Genomic DNA, 19,523 nt, shown 5'->3' on the forward strand with positions numbered 1-19,523 from the left:
GCACCGACTGATAATACATTTCTACATTATCCTCTGCAGTTTTTTATAATTCAAAAAGAAGAGCTCGAATCTATAACGATATACTTCAAGCCCCAAATGACAGTTTGACGTTTGACGTTTGACAGTTCGTGTGTTTGTTTGCGTGAGTGTTAGATATTGCAATCTAACACTTTGGGAAAAGTGATGGCAGCAATTTTGCCTATTAGTTTTAGTTATCTGACAAGCGATAGATTACACTTAGAATAAGTGACATTTTTATTCTACTCGTGAAAGTTGAACAATATATATTATTAATCGCGCATATGTTAATCTCGTCGCCTAAATAAAATATAATTATTTGATAACAACTTTTTTTCAAAGACTACAAAGATGGAGCAGATAAAGATTCCTAAGGTATTAAACAATTTTCAATTTAATATTCGTTTTAATTTTGCTAGTAACGACAGACAAGTGAATATTAGGATCACGTATGAGTTTCATAACTTGCAAACATTTCTTATTATAATTAAACTATGAATAAAATGTGATAGCGATTAAAAGAAGTCTCCTTGTTTTTATATTTGTATACACAGTATAAGTTTTCCAGGAAACAATACGTTTGCAGGTAGAAAATGTGAGAATGTTGGATAAATATAGCAATAATCATTCCATCGGTACTCTCTACTTAACGGTGACACATCTCATTTTTGTCGAAAGAAGTGGCAAAAAGAAAATATGGGTAATTTTAGTTATCAGACTCGTTATATCTATCGATTGGTTTGAGACAAAAGTAATGGTTCTTTATACATAATGTTATAATTGCAGGTATTATACACGCATGTCTCTAACATAGAGAAACAGCCATTGACAACTACAGGATCACCATTGTACATTAAATGCAAACACTTCTTTATTGTCACATTTGTTATTCCAAAGGAACGCGATTGTCATGAGATTTATCTCACGTTATTAAAATTATCTTGTCCAGGTAAGGGTTTATGTATCTCTGTTTATATCTCATTGGTATCTTCTAAGGATCTTTTAAAGAAAAATTTTATTTTATTTAGAAAACTATATTTATTATATAATATAAAAGACATTTTAAAAAGCAGTTTTTGGCATAATAACAATTTATCTTTTCTTCTTCGTGTAGCTAGTTTAGAAGATTTGTATTGCTTCAATTATCAAGAGAACGAAGATACTTTGCCTCAGCATGCAGGGTGGAATTTCTTCAATGTACAGAGTGAATTTCAACGGCAGGGTGTTCCGAATGAAGAGTGGTCGCTTTCATATTTAAATACTAATTATGAGGTATGTATCCTCCTCTATTTCTATCATTCTCTCAATATGCATTTTCTATTCTCAATAATATACCAAATCATCAATTTTTTCAGCTTTGCGATACTTATCCAAGGTACTTATACGTTCCTAGTACATGTACTAACAATATTTTATTGGGTAGTGCAAAGTTTAGAAGCAGAGGAAGACTACCAGTTTTAACATATTTATATTCAAACAAGGTAGAAGAAAGAATGAATCAGATGCATTTGAATGAAATCATTTAAATCAAATAAAATAATATTAATCAATCAAATCAAATAATATTTCAGGCTGCCATCTGTCGCTGCAGCCAACCACTCTCGGGATTCAGTGCAAGATGTCCTGAAGATGAACAAATGATGTACAATATATTATGTACAAATCCCAATTCGAGATATATGTATGTTGTCGATACAAGACCGCGGGTGAGTATATTCAATTAAAATATATATAATGTTCTGTTATATATATATAAAATTCGTAAAATTGGAGATATTAAATCTTACATTTTATTCCTGTATATTTTGTATTATCTTTTCCTTTTTCTTTATAATTACAAATAAAAAATCTTTTTCCAAAAGTTTGGAAAGCATAGAGTTTATTCCCGATTAGTACTTAGATCAAATTGATATTTAATTATTAATGAACGTATTATAAATATATGAAAAAAAACAATGATTTTGTATCTCCAATTTCATAGATGTAAGAGATATCTTTAAAAACTAAAACTTAATTTGTTTTCTATTGAATTAGATTAACGCCTTTGCTAATAGAGCCGCGGGGAAAGGATACGAGAACGAAAATTTCTACGACAATATAAAGTTTCATTTCTTCGGAATAGAAAACATTCATGTGATGAGAACAAGTTTAAATAAACTTTTGGATTGTAAGTATAAAACTTTTTCCTAAAAGTTACCTGTATTGAATAAATATTACAGTCGCTTTCACGTTATTGTCAAATCTCTATCTTTGTTTATTTTGTTTTGTGCACCTTAGTGCAAAGATCGACCTCCATGAGCGCATTTTTGAGCGGCCTAGAAAGCAGCGGCTGGTTAAAACATATTCGTTCCATTCTGGAAACCGCTTGGTTTATCGCACGGGCTGTTGCGAATGGTGTAAGTGTAGTGGTACATTGCAGTGACGGATGGGATCGCACTGCACAAGTATGTTCTCTGGCTGCATTATTGTTGGACCCATTTTATAGAACCATCCAAGGTTTTCAAGTAAGTAACCCTTTTATTTATTTCTCAAAATTATTAGATAATAATGCGTATTATTATACAACATATTATTATACAACAAATACATAATATGTGACTCTTTTGTTTAACACCCTGTATATTTCACTCTGTGTGAATACAGCGAGTTATAAACTATAATATAGTTAAAAATAAAAAATTACTTTTTAAGGCTTTAATAGAAAAGGATTGGCTGTCGTTTGGTCATAAATTTAGCGACCGTTGTGGCTACATCAGCAGCGATGGTAAAGAACTCGCGCCGATATTTACACAGTTCATAGATGCGACGTATCAATTGCTGCAACAGTATCCAAACAAATTCCAATTCAATGAATATTTTCTTTTGACACTACACGATCATGTACATAGCTGTCAACACGGTACATTTATCGGAAATTCGGAGAAGGAACGACAAATGTTGAGGTATTCTTTCATTCAATCCCTTTCTTTATGTGATATAAATGAAAAAAAAAGTTCTGATAAAAATTGTCAATTATTATTTTAGATTATCCGAACGAACGTATTCATTGTGGGGTTACTTAGCTAATAATACAAACGAGTATATAAATCCAATCTACAGATGCAATCGTTACAATAATGAGGACTCTGCTGATGTTCTTCAACCTAAATTGGCACCTCAATCTATCATGTGATAAATATGTTGCTTTTATATAACGAAACTTAATAGTCACATATATGTGAATAAATTCGAGTTATTTTTCAGTCTTTGGAGAGGTTTATACTTTAGATTTGAGAACGGAATACATCCTAGAGAAACATGCGAAGATCTACTTCTAACGATCCATGATCACACAAGCTCTTTAGAGGATCATGTGAAGCTTCTGCTAAAAGTATGTATCACAATTTTGACAGAGAACTTAGAAATAGATAATGTTTTAGTTGCTGTAAAAAAAATCGATGTTTTTTAATTTGTACTTTGACTTCAACAGCGAGTCAATTCTTTGGGGCAACTTTTAAATACAAATAACTCTCAAAAGAAGGGAAAACATAAATTCGATAATAAATTTATGAAGGAGACTCTATCGGAGACTATAATAGAGAATACTACAAATCATGAAGAAAAGATGAAAGCTAAATTAAAAGTAAGTCAATTGGAGAATGAATTGAAAACGATTGCTCTGGAATGGAAATCGTCGCGAAATATAGAAGAATGCGGATGTTCCACCACATTTGATGCCTTTAACAAAAAGGTATATTTTTCTCAGTTTGTAACTTGAAATCATTTGTTCTTGTATAATGCGATGATTTTATTTCAGCATCATTGTTGGTCCTGCGGTGATGTATTGTGCACAAGATGCATGGCGGTACACACGAAACTACCCGGACATCTATCACAGCGCGCCGTACCTACGTGTAAAACGTGTTATCAAAGTTCCGGGATATCCGCCACTAGTCCATAAACTTAGTACTTTATTCAATATCGACATATAGTTATATAATTCATATTTGTATGTGTATGTCTCTCAAGCGAAATAATGAAGAAGCCTAGCATATATCATCAAACAATATATTGTATTTCAATTTCATTTATATTTGGTTTTTCTATCTCTTTGAATTTTATTTTTAATTCAATTTGGTCGATCAATACAAACAACGTAGTACCTGATTACACTAATACATTATCATACAGACTTATTCTTAACTTAAATAACTCAGTAACACATTAAAGTTCGTGAATATTATATAAATAATCGTAACGATAACGGCAAATTATTGATGATTAACTATTATACAGTACAGTGAGTAATAAATTGATTGCATTTTTCAAGTTACGTATTTTTGTAAATATTAGAAAAAATGGTATATATAGTTATTAAAAGATAGAAATAAGAATTAATTTCTAATTGAATTATCTGCGTCGCAACTAAATTTGCGACCTTTGATTCTGCCATAGTAGTCGAATGATACAGTAATTATTGAATCGCGTGAAAAACTTTTATGACATTTCAGGATATGTAAATTATTATTGTAATTTAACATCTCTTGCATTCGCATATTATGTTCATAGTTTAGTTGATTTTTTACTATCTTTTACTACAATTTATCCCATTTTGACATTAAAGATATAAACTGAATAAGATAAATTTGTTTTCAATCTTTAATTCTAAAACATTTTGACATTATAAGCAAAAATACATAAATGCAACACGTTAATTAAGGCAGTGTCCAGGTTAACGGACAGCACTCTTGCAAATTTATATAATACATATGCATCACATATCATTTATTACACGAAAGCATATGTAATCTCAGAGAATTTTTTCGAATATATCAATGAAAACTTGCATATATATATATATATATATACACATATATATATATATATATATATATACAAAGTAAAAAATCAATATCCTTAGAAGGAATTTAATACTTATCGATCACATCATTGCAATGACTGAACTTGCTAGAGTGACTGGTAACCATCTACTATCCACAGTAGCAAATGTGATGTGGAATGTGATAGTATTACATAAATATCAGCAAAGACCGCGCGCGCGATAATAATTTCTTTTTATAATTTTTCTTCTTCCTATTCTTTATTTGGTTTTCTTCGTCGTGGTCCTTCACCAATTGGAGATGTATCCTGCAACAATTATACGCGTTTTCATGATTAAAGATTGCAACAGTAAAAATATAAAAAGAGGAACGCATTGTGTATATTGTAAAAATTTTAAATTATTATAATTAAGATTGCAATTCCTCCTGTAAAAATATATATATATATACTTTAAAATTTAATTACTGACCTTATCACTTTCAATTACTTCCTCTGTTCCAATCTCTTTCTCTATATCTTCCGCTTCTTCTGTAGTAGATTTTTGCTCAGCTGGTTCAGAATTCAAAGATTGAAGATTTTCACCTTCTGCATCTTCTGCGATATCATTGCTTATTCCTAAAGGTGCTTTTTCTTCTTCTTCTTCGTCTTTGAAATCCGATTTATCCTGATATATTTGAGGAGCGATATAAATTATATTTTGACACTAATAATATTAATAATGTAAATTACTACGATTTTTAATGTACTCTACAAAGCAATCAACAGAAAAATATGGCAAGACAAAATATTTGCTTTATGGTTTCTAAATATCTGTAAAAATATACTACTTTGTGCAAGAATACTTGAGTTATTCTTATTTTGTATTGACCAAATTATACCTCTGAGAAGCAGCAAAAATATATTATCAGTACTACAGGTATTGCAGCTAGCAATATATATACTGCCCATATCCATGGATGCTCCGCGGTAAAAGTCGCGATTCGATTCCATATAGTCCACTGCATCAGATAATCGTAAAATGCTACACATTATATACATACAAAAGCCTATTATATACGTAGAAAATATATGCGAAATTCGAACAGAATTAGCAAAGCCATTGCTAATCTTTAAACGATAACGAGATTCCTTTATTACTCGAGGTATTACGTGAGGATTGTATATATATCATATGTATATACGTATAATTCGTTAATATTACTCCACATAATTATATGTATAACTGAATTATATAACTGAACTTATTAAAAGGTGTAATATAAAATAAATGCTATACAAATGTACAATTTATAAAATATGCATTATTGGAACTTGTATAGGATTGTTACGCTTTATCAAGCAAATACTTTTAACGTCTACACGCGAATGTTGTACCTCGCGAGCTCGTTTGTACAGATACCAGATGTAAGCTACAACTGGTATTGCACAATACAAGAAATACAGTGCCCACCAGCCTGGTTTATAATTCATCGCTTTCATCATTCGACCCCATAAAGAAGCCTGCATATTTAATCCATAATCCACTAATGTAAAAACTGTTATCAATCTTCAAATGTTAATCGTTAATTTCGGTAAGCTAATTATGACTGTTTTTATATACTTACGCAATATTATCTTTATATACAATACATATCTTTTCAAGTGTACGCGTTTATATTGTAAAATTATATTGTTATAACGACGAAATAATATTTAAAAAATATAGATAAAAAGATACTTACACTTTCCTCAGCAATTTTAACACGTCGAATTTCAAAGCTATCATCCGCCCATTTCATTGCAACTTCCTCATCATCCGTTATAATTAAATTGTCGAAATATATGTCGGGTGACATTGACCACAGTTCAAAACCAACAGCACTCTAAAACATTTTTATACGTTAAATACGATTATGATTGTTAATACAATAATCATGCAGTTGACAAACATTCTATCGTTTACATACAATTGATAACATCTTGAAGGGATATTCGTCGTTAAAGTAATCAGGATTATGTATAAGTTTAGGCTTCCATTTTCCCTTGTAATTAGGGTTGTTGATGAGCGGTGCCAGCCATTTTCCTTTATATCGCGGATTCTTCTTCATTCTTTGCTTATAAGGTCCGCAACCAGGAGCGTCCGCGCATTTTGGGTTCGGTATTTCTGGCGCTTCCCATTCGCCATCCATCTCGACGTCCCAATCATCGGGTTTAACCGAATCCGGATTCGGTATCATCGGCGGTTCGTCCTCGAGCCATCCCTCAGGCATAATGTCTTCCTCATCGACTATCTGCGCTGGAGCGTCTTCATCCCAATCCTCAGGTTTCTCCGCCAATGGATCGGGAATCTTTTCTCTATCGTCCCAATCTTCGGGCTGTTTATCATCGGGATCTTCTATCTCCAGAGGCGGATTCACGGGAGGCACAAAATCGTCCAATAACGAACCCGAATTTAAGATCTTATTATCCACTTTAATCTCATAACTATTATCAGGCCGTATGATCAAAGTATACAGATGCGGCTGTTTATCTTTGAAATAATCTTCCAGTCGATCCTTTGATTTCTTACAGTGTTTCTCCGTGATTGTACCGTTTAATGGATTTTTATGTCGAAATATAAAATGCAGCTGAAGAAACAAATATAAATTTTAGATAAAAAGCTCAGGAAAAATTAAATCTCAATCAATTTTAGTTATATCTGTGAAAACAGATCCACATAATATATAAAAATTGTAAGACAAGTATATGTATTAATACCTTGTGATCATTGCCACATTTATCAGGCCCAAACATTATAGCATACGGTGTTTTATCATGGAATTGTCTAAGGTCGTCATGCTTATCGTCTAATATGAGCAACTTAAGATAGGCGCCACCACATTCCTGTCCTTCTTGGAAATTAACTTCATATTGTACAATTAAAGGTTTGTCTTCAAAGTAAAACGGCTTAGTTAATAAAGTAGAAACGGCAGCATGTCTAGCTTTGCTCTTAAGCACTAATCCTAGATCTCCTTCCTCGGCATGTTTCTTAAGTTCTTCAATGGACCAAATTCCTAATACAAATAACAAATATAAATAAATAAATAAAAAATAAGAGAATGAATTAATTTCATACTCTTTGAATAAAATCTATTAAATAAATAGTAAAAAATGTCAATTCTGTATTAATATCATATTCTGTTTTTACCATCATATTTAGCGATATCATCGTCGGTATCGTCTTTCTTCGCTTCCGATAACAGCCAGGAATTTCGAAATCCCTCTTCACTATCAAAGTTCTCCGCTAAGTAAGCAAAACCGGAGGGTTTTGGACTTTCGTAAGACGGCTTCTGTATTTCATCATTGCCACTGCCATCATGACTCTCATCCGCATTTAATATATTACAACATGCACTAAGATAAACTAACACGATACACGCTACAATTCTTGCCATTTCATATTCCTAAAATAAAAAAAAAATATATATATATATATACATAGATAGACCTCTTTTCGTTCAATTCAGTAATTACATTCAATCGTGCCTTCAAAGACTTGACGAAATATATATTCTAATTAACGTAGAAAAGTTTCATCAAAGATCGAGAAGAGACATTTCATTCACCATAAAGTATTTAATTAAATTATATTTTTTAAGTCGTCAGGCGAAACTTAACCTCAAAATTACGCAGACCACGAAATTACATATATACACTTTCGCGAGAGAAACTGACCGTACACGACACAAACATGAGTTCTATGTGTCATACGATCAAATTACATTAATGTTACACGTAGCTTGATATTTCGTAGAAAGAAACGTCTTACCGGTATGAAGGAAATATTAAGTTCGTAGATTCCTCGGAGAGATATATATATATATATAAGTGAAACTGGTCTAAAGCTGCGAAAAACGGAATACGTATTATTCAATTATTTAATAATGATAATTTAATCTACTTATACACGTAAGAGACTCGCGTACGCGATGCGTTCCGAAAAGGAGCGGCACTTCCGGAAATTAATACCGGCGAGATTGCATTAATCGAGACAGTATCCTCCCCTCTCTCTCTCTCGCGCTGCGTTTAATCGAATTTATTATTCCACTCGATTGCTTATTATTGTGTCTATAAACGCGTGACCCAACGACAAACTAAACGCAACGTCAAACGTGTAGAACAGCGATACGTCTCGTCGATGACATGTCAACTCGAGCGATAAATCTGTTCTTTTGATGCAGCTGCCCCTTTTACACCCTTCTGACCATTCTGCCTCTCCGCTCTTTCTCCCTTCGAAGCTTGAATATATATCTGTTTCGCTTTATCTGTAAATCTATATCTATAATTTGTGTTCGAAAAATTTCTATTCGTCGAGTAATTGAATGACCAATCAGAACAGAAGGAGCAAACATTGCTTCGTTCCGATTGGTCAATCACGCGTTTCTATCAACCAATGAGAGGTCATCGTGTGAAGTTGGATAAAATTCATTCAGGCATACTCGAGTCGAATGTCTAGATATTCGTGCGTCATGATATATTGAGTTTAGCAACTGAATTTTACGCGGCATTTCTTTCTCTCGTGTAAAGATATATAAAATTAAATGCAAGTTAAATTATTAAATTAATATTAAGGCTCCTGGCTCCTTGCCGACCATGTCGAAATCGTGACGTCAGAGGCGAGAAAATTAAATTTCTTAGATGCCATTTCGAAATAAAAAAATATTTCGATGAAACAGCACTTCAGATGGCTTTAGCACACTCTTAAAAAACCCCGAAAACTATCCTTTCCTCTTTATAATCAATCAACAGCTGTAAAATGTAATATTATGAAGCCCAGTCCGTCTGGTCTTTGCACATGCGCAGTCATTCCGCATGTCAAAGTCTGATATCTCGATCATTTTACAGATGTTGATTAATTATAAAGGGAAAAGAATAGTTTTCGGGGGTTTTTAAGAGTGTGCTAAAGCCATCTGAAGTGCTGTTTAATCGAAATATCTTTTCATTAAAAAATGGCATCTAAGAATTTTCAGCGTGTGCTTTCTCGCCTCTGACGTCACAATCCAATATGGCCGCGGTGAGCAACCAGGAGCCTTAAGTTAATTAAGTAAATATTCACTGCCAACGTCCTCGTTCCACAGCTGTCAAATGTAAGACCTATAATTGATGATAAATATTGATTTCCTATCAAAAATTTTATATTTTACTGAATTACATACACAGTTTAGATATAATAGAGATAATGAAACACATTTTAGATTAAATTTAAACAGATAGATTTATTTCAACAGAATTTTAAGACATTTTACTAATTGATACACTTAATTGAAGTTATTAATTGATATACTTAATTTTTACAAAATCTTGCCATTATATACATAATATATAAAGTCAAAATTAATTCAACCATATTATTATATATAATTACATTTGCTTATTAATTCTTATAAATCTATCAAATTACATTCTTACCCTTTTACCAAAGAATAGTAAATTAGATTAATAAATGCAATAATTCAAAAGTTAATATTCACTCGGTTTTCAGCGGTGGTGAGAAATATCTCGTAACTGTCCTTAGAATCATCGCAGCACTGAAAGTTATTCCAACATTAATACATTTGCATATCTAACACACGGATCATAACGTAAACTGCATTAGAATACCTTAATATAGCAATTACTCCAGCTGGCATTATTTTCCCGCTATTGTAAAATCGATATCCCATCAAGCCTCCAAGGGCTGTACTTGTTCCTAGAAAAACTGCTACGTTAGTAGGATCTTGAGAGGTCTGATAAGCTCCGTAGCCGAGAATAGATCCGAATAAAAGACCAGCAGCCAACGATGGAATAGAACCTTTTAAGAAAAAAAAATAGAATCATATTATTTTGAAACTCTGAGCACGTAAGAAAACTGTTAAACATCAAACATATATGTATAAAAACACTTATAAAAAATATTATAAATGTATGGCTCTGATAATAAATAAGGTAAGGGATAAAGGGCCAATTGAGAGCCAAGCGCGGTAATTGATACGCTAATGTATTGTGGTTAATTAAAAGAAATTTATTTGTACGTTTCGGTCCTCAATTTTTGGACCATCTTCAGCATCTATGGAATGTACAACAAGTTTTACTAAGTAGATTATTACAAACAATAAAAAGTTGTCGTTTATACATACGTGATTTTAATATCAAGAAAATTCTAACGAGTACAAGGGACTACCACGACCAATGTCTTATAAAAAAATAAGATATATAAAATATTAATAAAAATATTTAAAAATCGTATATTTGGAAATCCTGGAGCATGAAAGCTATTAAATGTCGAATATATGTAAACACATATATGGCTGATAAGGAACTTGAATGACAATTAAAACTCACTTGATTTCACGTAACCTAATATTCCGCCGCCAGCCACCGCAGCAGCGTACGCGAATGCGGGGATATCAATGGGCATTTTTGTAAAAAAATTCACACAAATCTCTTCAATTGTATGCTACGATGGCCCGTGCGCTATCGAGTGATAAGCGAGATATCAGATTTTCTTCCGGTCACTCTGTCAATGTTGCAAATATTATGCAAACATCGGTGTAGCAAACTCCTGGGAGAAGCTTTTCCCTATTCGTCTATCTTGCCTCTTGACAACTCGTTATTTTAACGAACAGCTCTGTAACAAGCAAGATTCATATATTCATCTACATTTATCATCAACATGGCATAATTTATGATACATTGTATATATGGATATATAATAAATATATCGCAATATACGATTTTTCACAGTAATTTTAGAGCTGCCATGCATCGTTTGTCGACCAATCGTTGCATCGATATTCGTATTAAATCGAATTCAATATATATAGATGTCTAAACTAACTAGCATAGATATCTATATGTTGTCACAAACTTCATATACTTCTATATATTAACATAATCTTATAAATAACATAATCTTCCTTTATATTTCGATTCTTTTGAAAATATACTTCATGGAATTAGCAGACTGGATCAGTCTGGATAAACTTTTAAGGTATTTGTTGCACAATTATTTTTTTCTTTCATATTATTTTCAAAAATATATATCATACAAAGATATGAGATAAACATCAAATAAAAAATAACTATATACTTTATTTCATCTATTTAAAAAATAATATATATAGTGCTTTGCAAAAAGTCCACTTTAATAATCGATTATTTTTCGCGTAAAAAGAGCAAATACAACACTTTATCACATATATATATAACTCATCTATTTAATTATAAAAATGTTTAATAAAAAATATCGATTTAAATATATCGCGTTGAGCCGCCATTTAACAAATATAAAATTTGAAATGTTTTGAGCGCCTGTGGCGGAGATAAATTCTTTTTATAAAATAAACTTGTTATATCAAAATGCCTCGAGAGAGATGAGCTATTTTGCGATAACAAAAGATGTTTACATAAAAAAAAAGCCTCTTTCATGCGGATAGGAATGCGCCGACACATGAATTTGCGCACAATCGGAGCATATATATGTATATGTATGCAATACATATATTATGCGCTAATTTATGTGTTCAAAGGCATTCCGTCTCCGCGTGTGTATGTACGTACACTTGCTTCATTTCCGCAATAGGAGAAAATTCTATATATATATACTCTCAACAGGTGTGTAAAACTGGCTGTGTTCAAGGATCTCGAGAATCGAGGCATGATGTAAACTCGACGCAATCTCGTAGGATTTCAGTTTTCCTAGCCGTAAATTGAAAAGTCACGATAGCGATGACATCACTTTTCACCGCAAGCGTATAAATGTACGGACAATTGTCAACTTGGACGGACTTGCCGCGAGAAATTCATATCGGTCGGCAAAATGCTTTCGCATAACTTACTCGTCAACACCGGGAATATACTTTCCCTGAGCGAGGCGAGGCAAAAGGCGAGTCAAAATTCCACGGACGAGGTCAGTTGACAGGCATTGCGTAATATTATGCATGCTCTCCCTAGTAGCGTCGTGTGTAGTTGAATGATGTCTCTCGTCGCCTCCGTGATTTACGTTGAGGAGTCGAGGTTATATCTTTTGTTACACTCTTCGAAATTGTTCGCTCGAAAAAAATTAAATTCTTCATTGATCTTTTTCAGTTGATTGAGACGTTAAAAATTATCCTGAATGATAAGCAAAGCAAAGGAGATGGCACAACAATTGTACGTATATACAATTTATTAGTAATTATTAATTGGAAATGTATATGTCTGAGTATTCGGTAAAGTTTTGTTAATTATAATTGTAGATCAATGGAAAGGAGGATACCAGTTTACAGGATGTCGATAGAAAAGACTTGAAGATTACTGTAAAAGTATTTATCTCTTCACCCGATGTTGACTCGTTGAAGGAGGCATTAGATCAAGGTACGTTATAAGTCGCATTATAATAATATATTTATGATAGATTTCTAATCTATTATATTTTATTGTAGCATTTAAAGCATTAGGTACAAATATCATAGAATCCTTAGTGATAGCTTACAAAAGCGCTGAAGATCCAGAGAATATGTTATCGTCATTAAAAAGAATATGGTCTGCGGTGGGAGAATACGTAAAAGTTGGTAAATTATCCAGTGTCGGATTGAGCGACATTAACACAAACACATTCATCGAATTGTTTCAGTGGGCTGATGTAAGTATAATTTGCTATTTAAAAAAATATTTTTTTCCTAATTTTTTTACCTTTATTCTTAATATTTCTTTGTTACAGGTGAAGCCAAATATTGTACAAATTAATTTAGCCACGTGTTGCGTAGTACCACCAGCCTTGCAAGAATTCACTAAGGAAAATGACATTCAGTTGTTGACGCACAGTGATCCGTCTGGTGAGTATCTTAATCAATTAAGACTATTGATTATTAAGCGTAACAATTGCTTTATCTATCTCTGTATACATCTCTATAGAGATACTTCCTCAAGAGATATTAGAGGGTATATTTGGCAGTGCTGCTCACTTGCGCTGGCTGATAAGATATCAAATTCATCTTAAATGCCGTGGAATTTTATCATCGAAAGGGTACTTATTGTATATTAATAAGTCAAACTCTAAAACTTAATGTTGGTAGTACTGCTATAGATTATTTCCATTTTTCATAGTACACAGGTTAATATAGTGTGCATATGGTACACTACACATACACAACACACATATAGTTTCATATTAATTTATATTAATGTGATTTTCACAAAAAACTTAAAATTGTTAAATTTTGTGATTATTAGCATGTTGACTATTTTAATGTGTATATAAGCATTTTTTATAGTATATATAAAACACTGCATATATGTGTTTTATATCTTTATCTCTTATTAATTAGATCTTATACATTTTTGTAAAATTTTATAGAAATTTTTATAGAAAAAGATACGTAGAGAAAATGCGCGTTTTTCTTTTTTAGCGAATGTTATCATGTGTTGTTTCTTCATAACTTATCAATAAATTATTTGAGAATAATAAATCGTATGTATATACAGCGGACCAATATTTTGCCCAATTTCGTGTGAAAAATGACCGTTTAAATTGGGCTTTGTATAAAGTAGTACATTTTTTTTAAATCTGCTGTGAAATAGAATCTAGATACGTATATATAAATCTTCGCTAGTAGCCCATAAAACTAATGTAAAAAGCGATACAAAACTATTAAGTAGCATTGGGTATAAAGCTATAAGGTCTCGTCAAGAATTAGAAAGTGTTAGAAAAACAAAGCGAGCGAAACGACACGATTATATTATATAAGTTTAAACTATTGGCTAATAATAATAATATTAATATTATTAATTTACTTTAACTTTATTTTTTTTTAATTAAATTTTGTCTAAAGAAGTTATTAAAAATGACTATTCAATGTAGAAATATCTCTAAAAATCTTTTACACAAAACAAGTTTTACTTAAAATATCTTTCCCAAAAATTAATTTCTAAGGAAATGTTTTCAATATGTATTATGCTTTTGTATACGTTTTATCTTTTTTAATTTATCTTATTCTGTGTGCAGACTGTATGTCTAATAGTTTTATCGTCCTTCGAGCGGCTCGCAGCCCTTGCTAGCGGTAGCCGATCGGGAGCCCGGTGGACAGCGATGACACCGGAGGAGAGTCCTTCCTTTTGTGTGTGTGTGTGTTCCCGGCGTCTCCGTCGTCGTAGACCGGCCTCGATATATGCCGCTTCGTTTTTTCCCTTTGCCATCACCGCCTTGTGCTGCTGCTGCTGCTGCTACCTTCTCGGATCTTTTCCTTTCCCGCCAGTTCTACGCTCTCTGCTCTCCTCCACCGCTCCCAAGAGCCCTTTTGCGTTAAGCCGCACCGCGTGGCACACACATTTACTGCGAGGCCAACGAAACGATGGGACCGTATCTTTGAAGGACTGGTAAATAGCATAAACTCACTGTACCTTCTTTCTCTCTTCTTTCTAGTGGCGGATTTCACGAATATTAGATTGCGTACGCGAAAAAGCAACAAATGAATAGAACCATTCCAAATTTCGAAGAGAGACTGTTTTATATAACATTCAATTAATATAAATATTGAGATATTATTTTGTAATATTTGATAAGATATATTCATTGTCTTATGGCAAAAAATAAATACCGAATATATAATAATATACAGATTGATGTAATTAAATGTAAGATAGAGTTAATAGCTTGAGGTGCTTAAATGCGAGGGCCTAAACATGTGTGCGTTTATTTAGAAATCCGCCACTGATCCCTTTTTCTTGCCTTTTCCTCTTTCGTCCTTTTCGCGCGAGTCCTTCGCCGACGCACGCACACATGCTTTGTGGAACGACGAACGCTTTACCGCGTTTGTCGTTCCACCCTCTTCGCTCTGTTCTACACATATACATATATACATTCAACAGTGGTTCCTCTTCTTTTCTTTCATCTTTCTCTTTCTCGGATACGCACATGCATGCGAACAAGCGCGTAATATATTCGCTTTCTCTCTCTTATATTCGCACACATATATATCTATACACACACACAGCCACTGCGTCGAGAAGTAGAATATGCGAACGCCGCGATACTATGTTATGCCTACGGATTGCGGGTCTGACATACTTTGTATGTTAATGCAACATAATGTCGGTTTTGTTCCTCTTTTCAGCATTTATTTGTTCGGCTCTCCCTCGCACAGTTGCTTTTGTCGCGAGCGTGGACACGACGTGATGCTACCAGGTATCCCTGTCTCCCAATCAGTCTCGTCTAATTCGCGGAAGAGATCTCTCAGATATTTAAAGAGGGAAGATTTTGAGTTGAATGGATGAAATTTTATTCCCTGGGAATAGTCGCGCCTGCCAAGAACGAACCGATATTACTATAGGAAGGTGGTTTTACCTCTTTTTTTTATTTAACTATAATATTAAATGTATCTCCTCTGTCTTTCTCTCTCTCTCTTTTATTTAAACGCGTAAAGCGCTAAGTTAAAATAAGTTCGAGCGACTCGTCACTCGGGGTTCATTGTTCCTGGACGACAAATCAGCGTCAGAATTCCCACAAGTCGGCCGAGTAACGCACGATATAGACCTGCGATTTTACGTTGACAGGTGATGCGGTCTCGCGCGGAATTGCCCTTCGCAATACGCGACCGCATCACGGCGGTGTCGCGCGAGCAAAGTGATACACCTCATCGCTATCATACGGTCGGAAGAAAATGAGAAGGAGATGTCGCGCGACCGAAGGTACACGAGACAAAGAGGAAGGAGGAAAGGAAAGAGAAGGAGGAATCACGTTTATTGCCTGGCATAAGGGCTCCCTGTCTTTTGAAGTCGAAGACACACAGCCGAGGAACATATAATTACACGAACCCCATTTAAAAAAAAAATAGCTGATCGAAAAAAATAAATAATACATTGTTACAAGGTACGGTAAAACACTTAAGTATCGAAAATAATCGTAACGTTTTACAGCGCAAGAAATAAACAACTAATTAATGAAGCTGTTAAGAGACGTCGGACAGGAGGATATGATTAATGAGACGACGCGAGAGTGACATAATCCAAGTTACGTACGCATTGCAAAACCGGCATTGAGAGGAAGGAAAGAACCGGGAATCGAACGAGAGAATAGGCGGTAACAGCAACGACAACACAACGACAATACTCGGCAGTAGCCGAGTAAACGCAAAAGCACCCTCGCTCGGTCCCCGGCGCGATGCAAAGACGGGGTATAAATAAGCGGCTGTCGTTTGCGGAAGCAGAAAACGGGCAAAAGGACAGAAATAAAGAAGAAGTCGAGAAAGAAAGGGAGCCACAGCGACGGAGAAAGGAATAAATAAGTCGGGGGAAGGCGAGCGCGCGGAGCGAAAAAAGAGTGAGAAGGAGAGAGAGAAGAGACTCGGCAGCATCGGCAGTTGGTCCAGCTCTCAAGTCCCTTGTCGCTTTGCTCGACCAACGCAACGTCCCGATCTACTACTTTCGCGGTTTACGTCCTTTCGCATTGAAAGCTTTTATTTCCGCCGTGTACAAAAGTCCAACCAGCAGCCTGGCAGGTGTATTCGCGTCTCGTTATCCGTAGGACCACTTCTTTCGAATAGTAAAAGGATACGTCGAAGATGAAATAAATCACGAGAGAAAGAGAGAGCAGGGAGAGAGAGATCAAAATAATAATTTAATCGAATAATTTGATAAATTTATATCGGCATCAAAGAGATTAAGGGAGGCTGTAGGACAAACATGCAAATTTCAATTTTCAATTAAATTCAAATTATTTTCTTCAATTTAATTTTCGAAATACGCTTTCAACTATTAAAGATACTAAAGCGATATTTTTTTAAAAGAAAAATGCTACTGCGAATTCGAATATCGTTAGAATCTAACATCGAGATCGCTGAGGAAACACCCTGTGTACGTGTGCATGCGTATGTGTCTTGGTGGCTGCGAACAGAGCACAGAACTCGAGAGCGGAACCGAATGAGAAACGGAACAGCGGCGAACGCAGCGGAGAGAAGCGCGAGCTGACTGCGGCAGGGGCGCAGCATGTTTATTGGCGCATCTCCCAGTCTTAAATCTTTATGTTGTCTCCGCGACGGGGTCTGGCCATCCTCCCTGCCTTTCCCTTCCACCCCTGCCCCCTTGGTTGGCGGGGACCATCCTCGCGCGGGAGAAAAGAGACGGAGAAGTCCCGTGTGGCACCGGCTGCAAGGAAAGGGGGCGAGAAGGAAGAAGGAACGCGGAGTCGGCGGTCGAGGGACGGGCGGCTCGCAGGGCGCGCGTACAGGGGAGAGATATATCTTCCCGGCGGAGTTTTGCGGTCGCGAAATCGAGTCAAGAGAGTCGGACAAACCGAGAAGAGGCGCGCAGCATCCACCGCATTACGCACACAGAAGCCGCGATTTTAACGTGCCTCTAGAAATGGCCGCGTGTCGCGCCGAGCTCCCCGAGGGGGAGCCGGTCCCTCTCGACGATGCTAAGAGCGCATCCGAGAGACGGGAATCGGGAATTATTAATGACCCGGGCTGTTGGGATACGCAAGGGAAGAGCGACAGAGCGGGAGAGTTCGAGATAGTTGGTCTCCGCGCGTTCACCGCTCGATGATTACGTCATCAGCGGGTTGATGGGAAACGGATACGTAATCACTGCGCGCTGTCATTTACGATTTTTAAGATTGGTCTCGACGTCTCGATGTTATTTTAACATATAATATTTTCACGTATTTTTTTTCATATATATATATATATATATATATATATATATATCACACACACACACGTGTATAAATTATTTTTAATAATATGTGTAAATTTATTATTTTATCGTATAATTAATTGTATAGATTAATATAAATGTATTTATAACAATATTTATACATTAATCGTATAGATAAATATAAAGTATAAATGCTCTAATTCGCGATCTTCCGACGACGATCAATTTTAAATTAAATCGAGGACCGAGTCGCGCGAGATCGAGATATCGATTAACTTCGATCTTTAGCGTCCGTCAGTCAGGTTGGACGAACGCGCGCTTCACTCGACTCGCTGTCGAAAAATGAGCTCGTTGCGGAAGACACAGCTCATCGTGCCGGTGATGTTATAACGCGCTATATCGTTATTATCGTTATCGTTATCGTGCATAAAAGATACGCCAGCTGAGCGTCTTTGACAGGAGCAAGTGAAAAACAATCGATAGTGGTTATGGGCGACGTCCGGGGTAAGTTTATAGCCTATAGCCGATATATGTCGTTTATCGGATTGAGCATTTATTAATTAAATATGGTGGTAATCGGAGATAGCTAGCTTCGTTGCTCTCTCTAAGTTTTGGAGCGAGAAAATTAATCGGCGGATTAATAATAGCGAGATAGTTTCAAAATTGTCATCATATATCGCTCTCTAGTTCTTTTGTTGGCAAAGATATATATCGCTCTCGAATTATTCTCCTTTCAAATTAGCAATGGCGTTCCGAACACGCTCGCTCGCTCATGAATCTGCTTAATTTGCGAGAGGTGGCGCCACCGAAACGTGCGTAGGTGCCTAGGCTAGGTATCGTCATATTTAAAAGTTGAACGTTGAACTTTTGCGACCTAACGACGACAAATGTACTCGCAGTTTTGCTCAACGGTTTACCGGGGTTTTTATCATCTGCATTATATATTTTACTACTTGAAATATACAATCGTAATAGTTGATACATAATATGAGGTTCGAGAGGCTAAACGGTTAGTATGAATCATTATGTTGAAAGAATCAATTTTTATAACCTTG

At 34.9% G+C, this 19,523-nt stretch overlaps 4 protein-coding genes across 12 annotated transcripts; 2 read left to right on the forward strand and 2 right to left on the reverse strand.

Moving 5' to 3' along the window:
- The first annotated feature begins 96 nt into the window (after positions 1–96).
- On the forward strand, positions 97–3,963 carry Mtmr6 (Myotubularin related protein 6). 2 transcript variants are annotated; one of them, XM_083035646.1, is made up of 13 exons: positions 97–393; positions 587–718; positions 805–967; positions 1,133–1,290; positions 1,374–1,499; positions 1,590–1,724; positions 2,053–2,185; positions 2,296–2,522; positions 2,710–2,960; positions 3,043–3,186; positions 3,262–3,388; positions 3,488–3,748; positions 3,815–3,963. In XM_083035646.1, exons 1-13 carry the CDS (start codon positions 370–372, stop codon positions 3,956–3,958), a joined length of 2,025 nt encoding a protein of 674 aa, XP_082891772.1. In that variant the 5' UTR covers positions 97–369; the 3' UTR covers positions 3,959–3,963. The 2 variants fall into 2 exon arrangements, with proteins under 2 accessions (XP_082891772.1, XP_082891773.1); XM_083035647.1 differs by having other exon boundaries at positions 605–718.
- A 1,043-nt stretch (positions 3,964–5,006) lies between these two features.
- On the reverse strand, positions 5,007–9,070 carry LOC145934849 (calnexin). Of its 3 annotated transcripts, XM_083035649.1 has the most exons (9): positions 8,784–9,070; positions 8,627–8,702; positions 8,006–8,261; positions 7,576–7,871; positions 6,786–7,445; positions 6,561–6,701; positions 5,718–5,837; positions 5,309–5,503; positions 5,007–5,145 (listed from the first exon to the last, which is right to left on the reverse strand). In XM_083035649.1, the coding sequence occupies exons 3-9, from the start codon at positions 8,250–8,252 to the stop codon at positions 5,092–5,094; spliced, it is 1,713 nt and encodes a 570-aa protein (XP_082891775.1). In that variant the 5' UTR covers positions 8,253–8,261; positions 8,627–8,702; positions 8,784–9,070; the 3' UTR covers positions 5,007–5,091. The 3 variants fall into 3 exon arrangements, with proteins under 3 accessions (XP_082891775.1, XP_082891774.1, XP_082891776.1); XM_083035648.1 differs by having other exon boundaries at positions 8,627–9,070; XM_083035650.1 differs by lacking the exons at positions 8,627–8,702; positions 8,784–9,070 and adding an exon at positions 8,332–8,351.
- Positions 9,071–10,053: 983 nt separating this feature from the next.
- On the reverse strand, positions 10,054–11,425 carry LOC145935665 (transmembrane protein 14C). Its single transcript, XM_083037181.1, has 3 exons — positions 11,179–11,425; positions 10,459–10,648; positions 10,054–10,385 (listed from the first exon to the last, which is right to left on the reverse strand). Exons 1-3 carry the CDS (start codon positions 11,252–11,254, stop codon positions 10,325–10,327), a joined length of 327 nt encoding a protein of 108 aa, XP_082893307.1. The 5' UTR covers positions 11,255–11,425; the 3' UTR covers positions 10,054–10,324.
- Positions 11,426–12,305: 880 nt separating this feature from the next.
- Gclm (Glutamate-cysteine ligase modifier subunit) lies at positions 12,306–17,545 on the forward strand. Of its 6 annotated transcripts, none has more exons than XR_014425254.1 (8): positions 12,359–12,745; positions 12,925–12,987; positions 13,074–13,191; positions 13,260–13,459; positions 13,538–13,652; positions 13,732–13,843; positions 14,822–15,192; positions 16,732–17,545. XR_014425254.1 is itself a non-coding variant. In XM_083037174.1 (7 exons), exons 2-7 carry the CDS (start codon positions 12,656–12,658, stop codon positions 13,881–13,883), a joined length of 738 nt encoding a protein of 245 aa, XP_082893300.1. In that variant the 5' UTR covers positions 12,306–12,388; positions 12,451–12,655; the 3' UTR covers positions 13,884–14,728. The 6 variants fall into 6 exon arrangements, 4 of the variants coding, with proteins under 4 accessions (XP_082893300.1, XP_082893301.1, XP_082893303.1 ...); XR_014425253.1 differs by lacking the exon at positions 16,732–17,545 and adding an exon at positions 15,930–16,699; XM_083037174.1 differs by lacking the exons at positions 14,822–15,192; positions 16,732–17,545 and having other exon boundaries at positions 12,306–12,388; positions 12,451–12,745; positions 13,732–14,728.
- Positions 17,546–19,523: the final 1,978 nt, after the last annotated feature.

The sequence above is a fragment of the Prenolepis imparis genome, unplaced genomic scaffold (assembly GCF_030444845.1).
Source record: "Prenolepis imparis isolate NDT839.2.m4 unplaced genomic scaffold, iyPreImpa1.0 SCAF_4, whole genome shotgun sequence".
Classification (NCBI taxonomy): domain Eukaryota; kingdom Metazoa; phylum Arthropoda; class Insecta; order Hymenoptera; family Formicidae; genus Prenolepis; species Prenolepis imparis.

Bases quoted from the DNA above. Each gene is read 5' to 3' on its own strand.
- Mtmr6 (XM_083035646.1), top strand. From the start codon at position 370: ATGGAGCAGATAAAGATTCCTAAG. The intron at 1,500-1,589 runs GTAGAAGAAAGA...ATAATATTTCAG, and splicing joins CATATTTATATTCAAACAAG to GCTGCCATCTGTCGCTGCAG. The intron at 3,389-3,487 runs GTATGTATCACA...TGACTTCAACAG, and splicing joins ATGTGAAGCTTCTGCTAAAA to CGAGTCAATTCTTTGGGGCA.
- Gclm (XM_083037174.1), top strand. From the start codon at position 12,656: ATGCTTTCGCATAACTTACTCGTCAACACCGGGAATATACTTTCCCTG. The intron at 12,988-13,073 runs GTACGTATATAC...TTATAATTGTAG, and splicing joins AAGGAGATGGCACAACAATT to ATCAATGGAAAGGAGGATAC. The intron at 13,192-13,259 runs GTACGTTATAAG...ATTTTATTGTAG, and splicing joins GAAGGAGGCATTAGATCAAG to CATTTAAAGCATTAGGTACA.
- LOC145935665 (XM_083037181.1), bottom strand. From the start codon at position 11,254: ATGCCCATTGATATCCCCGCATTCGCGTACGCTGCTGCGGTGGCTGGC. The intron at 10,649-11,178 runs GTGAGTTTTAAT...TTTTCTTAAAAG, and splicing joins ATTAGGTTACGTGAAATCAA to GTTCTATTCCATCGTTGGCT. The intron at 10,386-10,458 runs GTATTCTAATGC...AATAACTTTCAG, and splicing joins GGAGTAATTGCTATATTAAG to TGCTGCGATGATTCTAAGGA.
- LOC145934849 (XM_083035649.1), bottom strand. From the start codon at position 8,252: ATGGCAAGAATTGTAGCGTGTATCGTGTTAGTTTATCTTAGTGCATGT. The intron at 6,702-6,785 runs GTATGTAAACGA...AAAATGTTTTAG, and splicing joins CCTTCAAGATGTTATCAATT to AGTGCTGTTGGTTTTGAACT. The intron at 5,504-5,717 runs GTATAATTTGGT...CAAATATATCAG, and splicing joins ATTTTTGCTGCTTCTCAGAG to GATAAATCGGATTTCAAAGA.